The 14792-nt window shown below is 38.9% G+C and overlaps 1 protein-coding gene across 1 annotated transcript in view; it reads left to right on the top strand.

Moving 5' to 3' along the window:
• The window catches only part of lrp1ab (low density lipoprotein receptor-related protein 1Ab), a 119677-nt gene that overhangs the window by 48231 nt on the left and 56654 nt on the right, over window positions 1-14792 (top strand). Inside the window, exons 4-8 of the mRNA XM_047355206.1 lie at window positions 5180-5299; window positions 5503-5631; window positions 5769-6029; window positions 13169-13331; window positions 13658-13880. Of these exons, the coding sequence (XP_047211162.1) occupies window positions 5180-5299; window positions 5503-5631; window positions 5769-6029; window positions 13169-13331; window positions 13658-13880 (896 nt within the window). The remainder of the gene's footprint in view (window positions 1-5179; window positions 5300-5502; window positions 5632-5768; window positions 6030-13168; window positions 13332-13657; window positions 13881-14792) is intronic.

The following is a 14792-nucleotide window of genomic DNA, read 5'->3' as shown; positions in this document are numbered from 1 at the left end:
GTCTCAGTAATAACATTTGTGTAGAACCGCTGTCATTCAGATTATTTAAGGTAAATTGCTCAATCCAGTGATTCACCCTAAGTTCTCCTGTTTTACTTCATATCTTTGAAAATCTTTTATTGAAAACATGAAATGTGGCCAAGGCTTGTATTTCTGTTTCAGTTGATGTGGTTTTAACTGACAGGATTGAGTTTTCTTTCTGCTTTCCTTATAGATCAAATCTTTCTTGTGAGCTGTGAATAATAAATCAGGTCATGGTGGTACTCTTGAATGTTTCACTCTTCATTGATTGTTTTTTTGCTACTTTCAGTGAATCTCTGTTTATTTCAGAGGCCTTATGCAGGTTTATGCGTGCACCTTCACCAGCTGTGACATGAGGATTTGTCATGGGCTACTTGAAGCTGCCTCTGCACAGACCACATTATCATCTTTATTCACAAGTGGGTCTCGACCTGAATTAGTTTATTGGCTGCCGTTAACAGGGTTGTCTTGCGTGATAAGATGTGTTTTATTGCCAGTCTTTACGCTTCATAAAGGGGAAGGTACAGCGGTTTTATGAGCAGTAGTGTACTTCTTAACTCCTGATGGGGAAGAAAACTTAAGCATTTTGTCAATAATTTAAACTACCGTTGGTTTGGGGAAGTCTGATCTCTTTGCATATTTGTGGTTGAATATTGGTTTAGGTTTTTGTTACGCGTGTCTGTGTAGCTGCTTCTTCTGTTTGAGACTGAATGTGGTCACTGTTTGCTCATTACTCAAGCTGCTGCCCTGCATGTTTACAAATGGTTACTTTGCCCCCTTTTTGATTACAAAGCCCTTAAACAGTTTCCAGTAAATATACTTAAAGTTGGTGCTTTTTCCTGTCTAAAACCTTGACACTTGACGCATTTTCTTACAGCAGTCTTCTCTTTGACTTAGCAGATGTTTTATTGCTACAGTTACAGGTTTACACACACCATCATCAGCATAAATGTCATATTCATTTGGGTTTTTTTAATGATTCACTTCAATTTTTTTTAATGTCAGGTAGAATAACGATATAACATACAACCTCAGTGAATGTTATTGTTTTTTGATGAATTGGATACACCAGATTTAATTAAGTGCAAACTTTCTTTAATGCACACAGGCTTAAAACTATGTACCCAACTTGCATTTGGTTAAATGTCCTTTAACAAGTTGCAGAGAAACCAGTTTTTGTTTCCTTGATGACTGTCTCCTTCAAACTCCTAATCACATCCAAGCTTTACTCATCAACACAATGCAGTAGGAGCGGTCCTGACCTCATCCTGTTGACAGTTTGTTGACTATACCTTAAAGCTGAGCCTGTAGCAGGAAACCAGCTTTTTGCAGACCTTCTTAACGTCTGCAAAAAGCACGTGGTTTTAATGTAATTTGGTGAGGGACATTTAACCAAATATCACTGAGCCTGTATGCATAATTTTGAACTTGATGATTAGAGATAATCCACATTAAATTGAAACTTGTGGACCCAACTGTTCATATAAATTGTTATGTGACTGTTTGTTTTTCCAAACAAAACAGGAAAACTTATCATTTCACAGATGAACTGATGACTCACCTTATAATCTGGTCTGAGTGGCAGCCAAATTGAGATTTGTCCTTCTGTTCATGCTTAAAGTGGAAATGAGGTAATGTGATGATACACTGCATGAAAAGTGTAAGCTCCTCTCAGGAAGCCTGATATAGAAAAAGTATGTGTGAACTTGCCTCTTGGCACAGCAGAAAAGGCGGAATGTCAGATTTACATTTTAGATTCTGTTCAGTTTTTGGGGTCAGTTGGAGCCTCCTTTCCAACGATCTGTCTGTTGTTCAATAATAAGTGACAATAACTCTGCAAGGATAAGGAAGTAGGATGGATGGATGGATGTTGAGGTGTTCTAGAAGTAGCTTTTCTTATACTAATATGCTTTTTGCCCACAAGGAAGGTCTAATGATCCATTCAATAACTTACTTCAGACTTCTACTACCTGCATGAAAGCAAATAAGTGTTTTCATCCATGTAGTAACAGTATCAATGGCTAAAGGTCTTTATTCTGTCTCTGGGATTTATTTGCTGCGTCCATAAACCCTTGAAGCTTGCTAACCTCATATCATTTTTCTTTCCTCTTCTTCATATGCCCCTTTTTTTAGTTTCCTTGTTTTGTCCTTTTCTGCTCTTGACATAAGCTTTTGTTTGTTCTGCAGCTTTTGCACTACCTCATCAGTCCTAGAGATTCCCAGATTCCTGTCTCTTATTCGGATTTCAATTTGGTTAAAGAAGTCCTAAGATTGAGATAAAAGCTAAGCAGAGTTTCTCCAAAGTCAAGGTTTCTGCAACACTTTAGATGCATCCTAGATGGATTATTTTTCAGTTTGGGTAGAAGAATAAAGAAGTAACTCTCTATATTATATTTCTATAAAGTCTGAGAAATATGTAAACAGTAGAAATTGATTATAATTATATTTCTAATACCTCTGAACCAAACTATCAAGTAAAATACTTTATACCAAAAAGTTTTTCTCAAAACATTAAAAATGGTTTGGGTTTGTAATATTAATCCATGGTATTTGTTCATATTGCCCACCCATAGTTAGACACTAGGGTACAAAGTGGAACACAATGACCCTGCACAGAGGTACACAATGCGTATTTTAGCTCTCGAGTTGCCTGCGGTCTCTCCCAGTGAGAGGCTCGGTGAATGGATTCGATGTGGGCCACAGTGTGAGCTGGGGGAGTCTTCCTTTCAGAGGCGCCACAACAAAAGACTCATTATGGCCCAGAGTGCCACAGGCTTTATGTAACAAGGGCCCTTCACTGGTCCACTATCTGCTCTTCACAGCCAGGCCTCCACTAGTTACTCTATGCATGACCAGTTACCATTTATTTGTTGGTTATTGTGGTAAATTTTTATATTTTGTCAGTAGTCTTTATTTGTACCCATGTAAGGGTTTTACAATGTAAAAAAAAAATACCAGTGAAAGATATGTTCAGTTATGTTTCTAGAACAGTTTAGTTGTTTTAAGGTGTTTTATGTCTGTAGTTTTAACCCTAATATGAAGTTTTGCAAAGAATTACTTCAAATGCGTGATCAAAACTGGCTAATTTTCCTTTAATATATTTTTCCAAAACAGAACATTCCCTCTATTTTAGGTCAATGCATACATTAAAAACATGTTATCTGATGCAATTTTGTTTTGTTTAGTAAATATCAGTGATCTGTTGTAAAAACGTTTATAATCTCATCTTTTGTATTTAAAACTACTATACCTGTTGATCACATTTGTTACATTTATTGGTGGATTTAAAACAAAAATTACACAAATGCACTTATAGGCCAAAGGAAGACGACGGGAATTTTCCAAAGTTGACATTGGTAGGTCATGTGCAAAAAAAACTAAAATTGGTAACGGTGCATCGGATTAAAAATTTTTCTGACTTTAGGCCATACCATAAATATAAATCACCAGTTTGATTATTTTTTTTTTAATTAGTTATGAATTTAGATACTCTTCTAATTGTCCAAACTAATGCACTTAATATTAAGGTCTTAATTTTAAAGTTTTAAACTGCTTCTCCCTTACCAACATGTAATGTAATGTGTATTTAATCAGCTGGCCTTCTTGTCTGTAAAGATTTGCCATGAATCTTCATCCAGCAGGGCATTCCTGCAAAACACAAAAAAAAAAAAAAAAAAAAACACTTCTGATGACTGCTCCTCTGGAACCAGGGCCAATCTGGTTCTAACGATAGCTTGGAGATCATAGTTGTCCTCACATGCCCTATTTTGAATTACTAATCAAGCTTTTTTGGTTCCTATGATCTTTTCCGAGCTGAACCATGATGGATAATGTCTTCCCAATCTTGCTGTGTGACATCGGATTAATCCTACTATTATCACACCGTTACAAATAAAGCCAATCACAGATAGCAACACAGTAAAAGGTCATACATTGTTTCACATTATCCTTTTACACATGTGACAGCCATGCCGGGTCATTCATTGTTGAATCATCCTCATGGTTAGAAATATTGTTTTGCTGCATCTGGATAGAAATGGAAGAAGGCTGCCTAGCATGCAGACAGTAACTTTTGGTTTATTGTTACATTGTACTTGGAGGATAGTGGACCTGGCTGTCGACTTTTCCTTACCTTATATGCATCGATGCTTTTGTCACACAAATTTTTTTTGTCTTGTTTTTTTTTACATATCTGGGGTTTTGGGGCTGAACCTAGTTTTTTACAAACCATCCATCTTTGCTTTTTGTTCATTTATTAAATGACAACATGTATCTAATCATTTTAATTATCATTTTCACAAAAAGCTTGCTGATTGTATTAACATATTAGAATGTAAACAATGTAAGAGTAATTTTAAACATAGGTGACTGGCTTTAAAGGTTCTAAACAAAAATAAATACTATTTACTCCTGCCGAATATTTTAAATTTAACAGAAGATATGAACTTCCCAGGTCTTTAAACTAAAAAATGACCGAGGCAAGGTGGTGGAAATATTTTACCAGTAAAAATTGTTCAGTCTGCCACCACAAAACTGTGTCAGTTCAGAAAGTATCATCTCCTTACCAGAGCAGCTTTCTGGGGTAGAGTTATCCATGTTAATCTGATTTGGCCTTGGTTTCTGCAGTGGAAATAAATGATAGACCCTAGAAATCTACACTGGTTCCCGAAACAGTTTCCTGTCCAGGTAATGCACCTAAAGTCTGTGAATATTGTGTCTGTCATTATTAAAGGCTTGAGAAACCACTGCTGTAGACAGTCCTGATTTGTTTTCACTCAGTCTCTTTTATCAGAAATATTACAAGGGAAGCTGCACAAAGTCCAGGCCATCTCAGGCTTTTGAAAGCTTTCAAAGCAACTGCTTATAAGAGGCAGCTGACCCTACCTATCTTAACACCTAGACATACATGTGTATGCACACCCACACTATGCAGAGGCCATAATGAAGGGATGTCTGGATTCCTCTCCTTCATTTCCTCCCGGAAGATCCATCCTTCAGCTCTCTCTGAGGGTTGGGAAAGAAGTAATTAATATCTTTGTGACATTGGTTATGGAAGGATAGTACGCCTCTGTGGAAAAATGCACGGTTGTTATTCTAACTACCCATGCTGATTTATGTTTAGTGTTTCACTCTGAATTTTTGTTTCCTTTCCATTTAGAAAAAGCATCAGAATGTGCTGCCTTTGGGTGCGAGTTTCGCTGTGGGGTGACTCACGACGGGCCTCGGTGCTACTGTGGACATGGTTACGAGGTCGCTGCAGATGGAAAGAAGTGTAAAGGTGGGTGGATGGTAATTTAGCAGATCTATTCATGCTTAGCCTACCTAAGTCTCAAAGCAATCATCTAGTTGTTTTACTGCAGAAAAACGTTGTCAGATCATTGAAGGCAAAAGTTTAGTTCAATGTTTTAAATCTATGTTATGACTTATTATATTCAGTATAACCTGTTTTGTTAATAATCATTCCTGTGTTTTGCCTGGTAGATTTCAATGAGTGTAGTGTGTATGGGACATGTAGTCAGACGTGCACAAACATAGAAGGAAGCTATACCTGCAGCTGTGTTGAGGGCTATCTGCTGCAGCCAGATAACCGCTCCTGCAAAGCCAAAAATGGTGAGTAAAAACTATAAAAAAGGCAACATACACCAGTGTTTTCTGTCTGTTGTGGGATCAACTCATTAACAGCAGTCACATCTACATGGCAGCATTTCACGCTTTCTCCCATGTGTTTTTGTAAAATCTTTGCTCAGATCCAGTGGATCGTCTGCCTGTTCTGCTGATCGCAAACCTCCATGACATCCGATGCACGTCACTGAGCGGCTCCACGTCCCGGCTTCCTGTCATAACCACCAAGCAGACGATGGCGATGGATTTTATCTACGCCGAGGAGACAGTTTGTTGGATAGATGTGGGTGAATCCCCCGCTGCCACTCAGCTGAAGTGCGCCAGCATCCAAGACCTGAAGACGGTCAGCAACATCCGTACCATCAACATCACCCTCAGCTTGCATCGTAAGTGGTGGCTTCTCTGAAAGAAAATGCAAGAAACAGATTTAAACTTTTATTTTTCTTACTGGATGCTTTTAAACTGACTTGAGCAGCACTCTGCTATACAGCTTTATTAAATGTTGTAATTTACTTTCCTTCAGACTGATTAGGGTCCCAAGCAGTGTAGACCTGTCTTGCCAGGGCAATACCAGTATAAATGTAGCAGGTAAAACACTGAGCTCAACTTTATTTTTAGTAATAAGGCCTGTCTGTAAAGAACATTGCCTCCTTGACAGACAACTTTCTCTTCCTTTTTATGCTATTTCTACGTTGCTAAATTAATGTGACACGAAGCACCCACAGATCCCAGCTTGCCTCCAGGCATTAGTTTCGACTAACTGATATTGCAGCAACTATTTTGATTTTCATACATAGTGCAGCCCAAATCTAAACAAGATGTTTTTGTTTTTTTCTTGCAATAGCTTTCTTCTTGCCTCGGTTCCACACAAACCAGTTTTGTGGATTGCACAACTAACTGTTGTCCTGCAAACAGAACGTTCCACCTGATCTGTGGATCTTTAGCTCCATGGACCTCTTGGTTGCTGTTTCTTTGACTGATGTCTTCTGTGTCCAATCTAGTAGTTTAGGTGGACAGCCATGTCTGGTTAGGTTTGCAGATGTGCAACATACTCAGACATGTATTGAACAGCTTAAAAAACTTTTATAAACTAACTCTGCTTTAAACTCATCGATGATTTTATCCCAACCTGTCTGCTGTGTCCCCTGGTGATGCTATTTCTTCACCAATGTTCTCAAACCACTCAAACCACTGAGGCCTTGACCGGATTTATGAGATTCAGTTATAGACAATGGGTGTTGGTCTCTCTGGGTTTATTTTGGGGCGTCAAAGTAAAGGGGCTGAATACAAATGCATGTCATATTTTTACCCATAAACATTTTGAAAACCATGCATCGTTTTCCTTTAATGTTATCCACTGCTTTGTGTTGTATGATCACAAAATATCCCGTTGATATACATTACAGTTTGTGGTAATAACGTGACAAAATTAAATCTTGTTTTTTAAGGACTTTATATATTTTTGGCTTAATTTCGGAGCTAAATTTAGTTCCAAATGAAATAATAGGGGAAAAATAGTAATAGCTTTTACCTATAGGAATAAAAAATATTTTTACCTATTTATCTATTTATTAAAAAATGGCAATTGATGAGGGTCGGATAAAATCTGTAAGTAAGTATTTTGTAGTTTTAGCTCCCATCTCTTTACTCCCTGTCGTTTCCCTGCCTTCGATGCCTGATATCATCCAATATGAAGTTAGTTTTCTCCCTGGAAAACCCTCTTTGTTTTTATAAATCTTCTAAGAGCCAGACATTTTGTCCCAGCAGATTTAGTGGTAAGATAATGCATGTTTGTTTATTGAGTAATGATGGCAAGTGAAGCATCTGGTCTGAAGTTCTCACACACACACACACACACACACACACACACACACACACACACACACACACAATCATATAATGCTGACAGGAATTATGATTGATAACAGACCAGACCAGTTTTATTCTTTTATCCTCATGGCTTAACGTGCTGGTATTGTATAAGACTGAGTTCAGAACTGTAGTCAAAACATGGAAAGCGAGGGTGTGGGTTTTGCACGTTTGCCTGTGAACGAGCACATGGGAAGTCTCTCTTGAGAATTAGCCTCAGGCGTACAACAGCCAACATGAAAAAACAACTAGAAGTTGTAACTGTAACATGACAGATTTTGTAGGCTAACATGCACCTAAAGTTGTGCAACTACTGTCACTTCTGTCAACTTCAAAACAGGTCTTTGAGTTTTATTAACTCTTGACTTTCTGAATTCCAACTATATCCTTATTGTTTTAAAGCTAAGGCAGTTACAGCTGCTGACTGTAACTCTAATCAGAGGTAGCGTTTAATAAAGCACAAAGACTTTTTAGACTTTAAACTGGATTAAAATACATATTTAACCAAAATGAGTTTTGTTAGTTTCACCTTTACCACAAATACTTTGAATTTGAGTTTTATCTGCCCTTTTACTCCATTAACAAATCCGGATGTATTTTGGCCTGAACCATTTGGACGTTTTTTCCAGGTCTGGATAAGTATGGAAAAATAAAATAGTGTGTGAAGTAAAATCTTATCTTTCACATGGTCAAAACTATTTGTCCATCCCTTTGCACACCCATTCATGAACTTGACCGTGCGACCTTTTGTTTTCCCATCCCTCCGTCCTTCTGTCCACTTGTTCATCTATCATCTGACTGTTTGTCCATCCGTTATCCTTCTGTTTATCTGTGGGGTCAATCTATCATTCATCCACCTGTTCATCTATTCATTTGTCTATCTGCTCTTTTGTGAATTTATGTAATCGATCATCCATCCATGTGTCTCTCCATCCGTACATTCGGTTCGTCTATCCATCCAACTGTCCATCCAGTTGTATTCAGGCTCATGAAATGTTCAGGCTCATGAAATGTGGATATTGTTAAAAGCATTTACCTGGACATAGAACAACTGTAAATTTCCTTGAGACAAAGTGCCCTGAGGATCGGGTTGGAGTGAAGGCTGGAGGAGCTATGAAAGACTTCAGCAATGTTAAAGGCATGATGAGATGAAAGGGAGAAAGAGAAGGTAGTGATTTGCTGTCGCTTGGTGGCTGTGTGTATAAGTGGTCATGCAAACGGTGTTTATATTCCTCTTGGGTTTTGTCAGTCTGAGCAGCCTCTTCTTTCCTCACTCAGTCTCAGGTTGTGTCCTGTTAGTATCCAGTTTAATACTCAGACACACTTCTTTTGACCCAGGTAGCTTTGAGTCTCAGTGTTTTATTACTAACATGAATTTCAGCAGTGGAAAGTTTTTCTATATTGTATTTATTCCTTTTGTGGATTCTTATAACCATCTACTGTGGTCAGGGTGTGTTTTTGAACTACCATTTTAAGAAAGGTATGCAAAAAATGCCCACTAACGAGTCAAATGCCTGCTCATTACACATGGTGATCATATAATTGATACCAGCAGTGTTGCTCTCTGCTCCGTTCAGCGTTTGAACCAAATAAGGCTTCGGCGGGTAGGTGCCAACTCTGTAGCGGAATCCACACAAATGCGATGATGTATGGTTTCTGAGGGCCTGAGACAGCAGGGCAGATAGGTAGATGAGGTTTCCAGATGTGACTTTGCTCTGTCGGCATGCAATCCTCTCTGACTGGGAGATAAAAACCAAGCAGAAGCTAACCATCCCATCCTTTCCACCCTGTGCACACAACTTGATAACAGACTGATGGGGGTGATCCCTGCTGTGAGCCCTGCTTTCATTGCATTGTGTATTTTAGGAATACAGTACTGCCAGGGAGTTTCTAGAAAATATATATTCAGATCTTTGATGTTTTGGGGTAAAAATACAAAACGGGAATCAGTTTTTGATCGATAGTTCCTACACACTCTTTAGACGTCTGGAAAGGTATGTAACCTGATGTTATCATTTTACAGGTCTGGATGAGTTTGGGGGGAGAAAAATAAAATTGACTAATGAGCACAGTCCTTCAACCTGTGGCTCAGGTGAGATGTTCAGGAAACCCGGGTTGCTTTGTAGTCTTCATCTCATCTGCATTGTTGAATCTGTTGTCTCTCATCATCCTCTCGACAGTATTCCATAGACACTCCAAGAGGTTTAGATCAGGGGAGTTTGCTGTCCAATAAAGCTCAGTGATACCATGGTCATTAAACCAGATATTGATACTTTTGGCAGTGTGGGCAGCATCGTCATTAATATTGTCAGCAGAGGGAAGCCTGAAGTGCCCAGGATTCGCATTGTAGACAGCAGCACTGGCAGTATAAATGATAAAACACAGTGGATCAGTTTACATTCATATGGAGAAAAGGGCTTTGGTACCACTGTGCAACCAACTGGAATTTGATAGTTGTAGCCCATGTTCTGGAAACATCTCTATATAAAGGCTTTAGAAGCTATGACTGCTGCTGCAGTCCATATCTTATGAATCTCTTTCAAACTTTTGAAAGGTGCCTGCTTTTAAATCCTGTTGAGGCTGCGGTTGTCACTGTTGCTTGTGAACCTTTTTCTACCACACTTTTTCCTTCCACTGAGCTTTCCATTGTTGCCTATTTGTAAAAAACTTTAGCGAGGCTGCCCTCCTTGGAGAGTGTTAATGACCATCTGTTGGGAAACGGTCAGCTCAGCAGTCTTCTGTGATACCCCTTTATCAAACACCAAAATCAGAGGCCAAATCGAGCATTATGTTGCTTTATTATTTATGGACCACATACGCATGCATTGTTCTATACTCTGATGTCCAGAATATTTTAGAAACCATTGGAAAAGTCTGTAAAGTTCTTTGGAACCCTGTAATTAATAATCTGAGCAAAGCCTTTTTCGCATCTTGGGACTAGTTGCTGTTGACAGAAGACGATCCTTTTAAATGAAGAAGTGTTTTTTGCCTTGGCTGCAGTAATGGTACTCTTGCTGTCGGACATCTCTAACCCACCAGCTCTTTTTTTCTGCAGGAGGATATTTGCCAGTTCAGGAATACTGCCTCTTAAATATGTCGCTTGTCTATGTGAAATAATAACTCGTTGAACTCCAAAACAGAGCTGCTGGGAGACCAGAGAGACCTTTTTGCACAGATTAATTGGATCTTCTTGGGAAAGAGAGGATTATGGAGCCTGGATGATACCTTTTTTTTTTTTTTTTGCTTTGCTCTAACGTGCTTACTACAGTAACATGAAAACAAAGCCACAAAAAAACACCATGAAAAACCAGGGACATGTGAGTTAATACCTCTGATACCTTGTAAAGCATGATTGTTGTTGGCAATAAGAACAACTCAGTCTGTGAAATATTTACCACCATTAGAAGGAGTCGGGAGGTGTTGCAGACAGGATAAGAAAATGAGTTGTAAGTGTAGGGTGGTTGGAGGTAAGGGGTGGGTCCATTAATTTTCCCGGCAAAGTTTCCAGTTACCAAAATCTGCCTGGCTTTAGACTGGCTGGCTTTTTCTCGATAAGGGGGTCTGCAGGGTTGTTGCACAATGCAGTAGCTGCTGGGTTGCACAACTTTCTCTCTGCTCTGAATCTACTGATTCATGCAGCATCGCCTACTGGTGGACCTCTTGTGATGAAGCAGGGTTTTAAAGCTAACAAGAATATCACTACGCCTCCTCCCTCCAAGACAAGCTTTTCCATTTGTGCTTTTCTGCTGCTTTTACTATTGTCTGCTAGTAAAAAGATTAAATCCATCTTGGAGGCAGACTGACGGCACCAGAACTCTGCTCTCTGTGGTTTTCCTGTTTTCTCTCCTAACACTGTAACTTCAAGCATACTTTAACTCCCATGTTGAACTTGCATTTTTTTAGAAAATCTGTATGTTTGGTAAGTGGTGTGAAGGGGTTCTGAATTGAGCCCAGATGTGGCAGTACTCTGTTGCGTAACTTCAGGCTGCCGTGTAGGAGGTACCAGTGTAAGCATTTCTAAAAAGTTTTGGGACGGCCTTTTGGCATGTTTCCGTCGGTGGAGTTGTACCGTGTTCATCTAGCTTCATATTTACCCAGGACGTTTTTTCTGGTCCATCTTATTACATTAGCATATCATCAAAATGTAAATTTTACTCAATATGTGAAAAGGGAACATTTGTATTTTATACAGATTCATTACACACTGAGTGATACATTTCTGTTAACCTTTTTTGGCTAAAAGAAAAAACTAAATTCTTTTTTTTTTTTCATAATTTTACGTAATACAAAAGCGTCACATTTTGAATTGAGTTATAAATGCAGCTGGTAAAACAGCTTCCTTCCTGCTAAAAAAAAACAAAAAAAACATCTATTTGCAATAGTTCCCCTTTAATTATATTTTGAGTTACCTTGTGTGAACCATTGGATCATGTCATCTAAATGGATAAATATGTCTGGTCTTTTAAGCCTTTTTTATGTATGTGGCTCCCACCTGATATGTAAAGACAAACCGAAATAGAAACATATACCGAAAGAGAAAATGGATATTTTATGATGTTAGTGTAAGGACTTAGAGAGGACTAAAGAGCAAAAACGCAAACATTTTAAGAATCATAATTTTGTGCCAGGTATATAAATCTTAATGAATGTCTCTGGGTCCAGTGTAAATGACACAAATCATACAAGTAATTAAGGGTTTTAAAAGATGTTCTTATGAAAATTGTCTAGATTGTTTCCACCACTGATAACTTTTTCAGAGATCAGTCAGACGGTTTTGTTCGGCTTTGTTCTGCAGGTTGGATACTAAAAAAACATTTGTTTCTTATTTATTAAATTCATCCAAACTAAAACCTCTCAACCTTTGTTTAAAAAAATCTGCCAACAATATATATACTTTGCTGCACATTTTGAATAAAAATAAAAAAACAGATAAAGGTTGAGAACATTTGCTTTGAGGCATAAAAGGTAGTGATGAGTGATAATCTTGTAACCACATTTTTCTCTTTTATATTTTATAGTGCTTTGGGGGAAAAAATTGTAATCGGTCTAAACTGGAATCGACAGATCGGACCTCAAAGAAAAGTGCAAATCAGTATTGGTCAGGAAAAGCCAGATTGGTTCTTTGCTAATAGTTTACCTTTATTTAGTCAGCTAAAGGTTCTCGTTCTCTTAATGGTTCACTGTCTGAAATTTGTATTTGTATAAAACTGTGCAAGAATGGTGGCGGTGAAGCATTTTAGTTTGATTCTCTCTCCGTGCCAGTGGTCTCTTTGTGATAGTAAAACTCTGCTTAAACCAAATAAGAAGGTCATGCATGCCATATGTAATAGTAATCCCAGTGTTGATTCTTTTTGAGAGTCCTGGGTTTCTGCACAAGCCTGTTTCCAAGAGTTTCACCACACTCTCAAACTGTATCTTTATATTTTTAATTTTCTTTCCCCATGCTGGGTATAGATAAACAGGAATGTTGTGAAAACATACATTTACTGCTCTTCTTTAGTGTAAATAAAGAGTAAGGAGTCCTAAACAACAGGTTAAGACATATTCCTGGTATTTTCCCCTGATTTATGACTATGCTTACATGACAATCTGTTTTTTAAATGACAATCTTGCATGCATTCCTCTTCTCTCTCCTTTGCTACTTTGCAATCGTCAGATGTGGAGCAGATGGCCATCGACTGGCTGACTGGAAACTTCTACTTTGTGGATGACGTGGATGACCGGGTGTTTGTGTGCAACAAGGATGGCCAGACTTGTGTGACCCTGCTGGATCAGGAGCTGTACAACCCGAAGGGCATAGCCCTGGACCCAGCAATGGGGTTTGTATATTTCCCTTCAGTCCTCCAGACCTACTGTTGACCCCCCCCCCCCATAGTGCTGTTTAAGCAATGCTTGACAGGGAAATGCAGTCTTATGATCAGACAAAATGCTGACCATGCAGGCTGGTAGAAATCAAAGCACTTCCTACAGACAGATAATTGTATGCTACAGAAACACTTCACAACTTGCTGCTTGAGGTTTCTGGAGTTAAACAGATTGCATGTGATGTGGTTCCTTTTTTCTATTTTTCCTCCAAATGTTCTGTGTCACCCTGTCGGGGGGGCCTCGATTTTTCCATCAACTCCAACCTGCTTCCCTGATGCAGGAAACTGTTCTTCACGGACTACGGCTCCACACCAAGGGTGGAGCGTTGCGACATGGATGGCCAGAACCGCACTAAGCTAGTGGACAGCAAGATCGTCTTCCCCCATGGCATAACCCTGGACCTGGTTAACCGGTTGGTGTACTGGGCTGACGCCTACCTGGATTACATTGAAGTGGTGGATTATGAGGGCAAGAACCGACACACCATCATCCAGGGTCTGCTGGTGAGGTTTTAGGGATGGTTGGATAGCTGTCCATAGTAAAAATATTCTGAACCACACCCACAGATGTGCTCAGAGTCATTGCATGCACCCTTCCCCACCATTCACACCATTAACAATAAACATTTATTTCCCAAATATGTCATCTATGGTAGCAACACAATTCTCCAGCTTCCTCGTGTGTATCTATTTCCTCTAGCCTTTGGTGACGCTTGAATCTAACTTATCCAACAGCAATAATCTTAATGAAAACATGATTGTGATGGTAGTGGGACATTGGCTGTGTTTGTTTTTGTCATAGATGGAGGGAGTTGATATGAACCCCAAATATATAGTGCATTGCTAAAGTATTTATGTCCCTTAAAATAGTCCACATTTAGTCATTTTGCAGGGTTTTTAAAATTATTTCCAAATAACAAGTCAGTTGCCTTGTATTTGACTACATCCATCTTTCTGTCAGCTCTAATCAGCTTCCCTGTCCATGCTGAAGAAAAGAAACCCCACAGCATGATGCTGCCAATACCTTATTTTACACAAGGGCTGATGTCTTCAGGAATTTGCACAGTGTTAGTTTTTCTCAACACATACAGTTTTGCATGTTAGTCACAAAGTTCAGTGTTGGTTTAGAGTTCCTTCCTCGATCTGCTTGCTGTGTTCTCTGCATGGTGTGTGGCAAGCTTTAACAGGACTTTTTAAGGCTTTCTACAGAGCTACAAGGATCCTGAGCTGGGGATCTCTGTAACCTCTCATTTGTCTCTCTCTGCTTCTCGAATTAACGTTTTCCTTACCCATCCTATTAGTTTAGGTGGATGGTCATTTCTTGGTAGGCTAGAAGTTGTACCATAGTATTTCCGCTTTCCATTCTTGCCTGCAGCTATTTGTAAAAAAACTTTAGCAAGGCTGCCTTCCTTTGAG

The sequence above is a fragment of the Girardinichthys multiradiatus genome, chromosome 1 (genome assembly GCF_021462225.1).
Source record: "Girardinichthys multiradiatus isolate DD_20200921_A chromosome 1, DD_fGirMul_XY1, whole genome shotgun sequence".
NCBI lineage: Eukaryota > Metazoa > Chordata > Actinopteri > Cyprinodontiformes > Goodeidae > Girardinichthys > Girardinichthys multiradiatus.
This window is presented reverse-complemented; position numbering and strand designations above follow the sequence as displayed.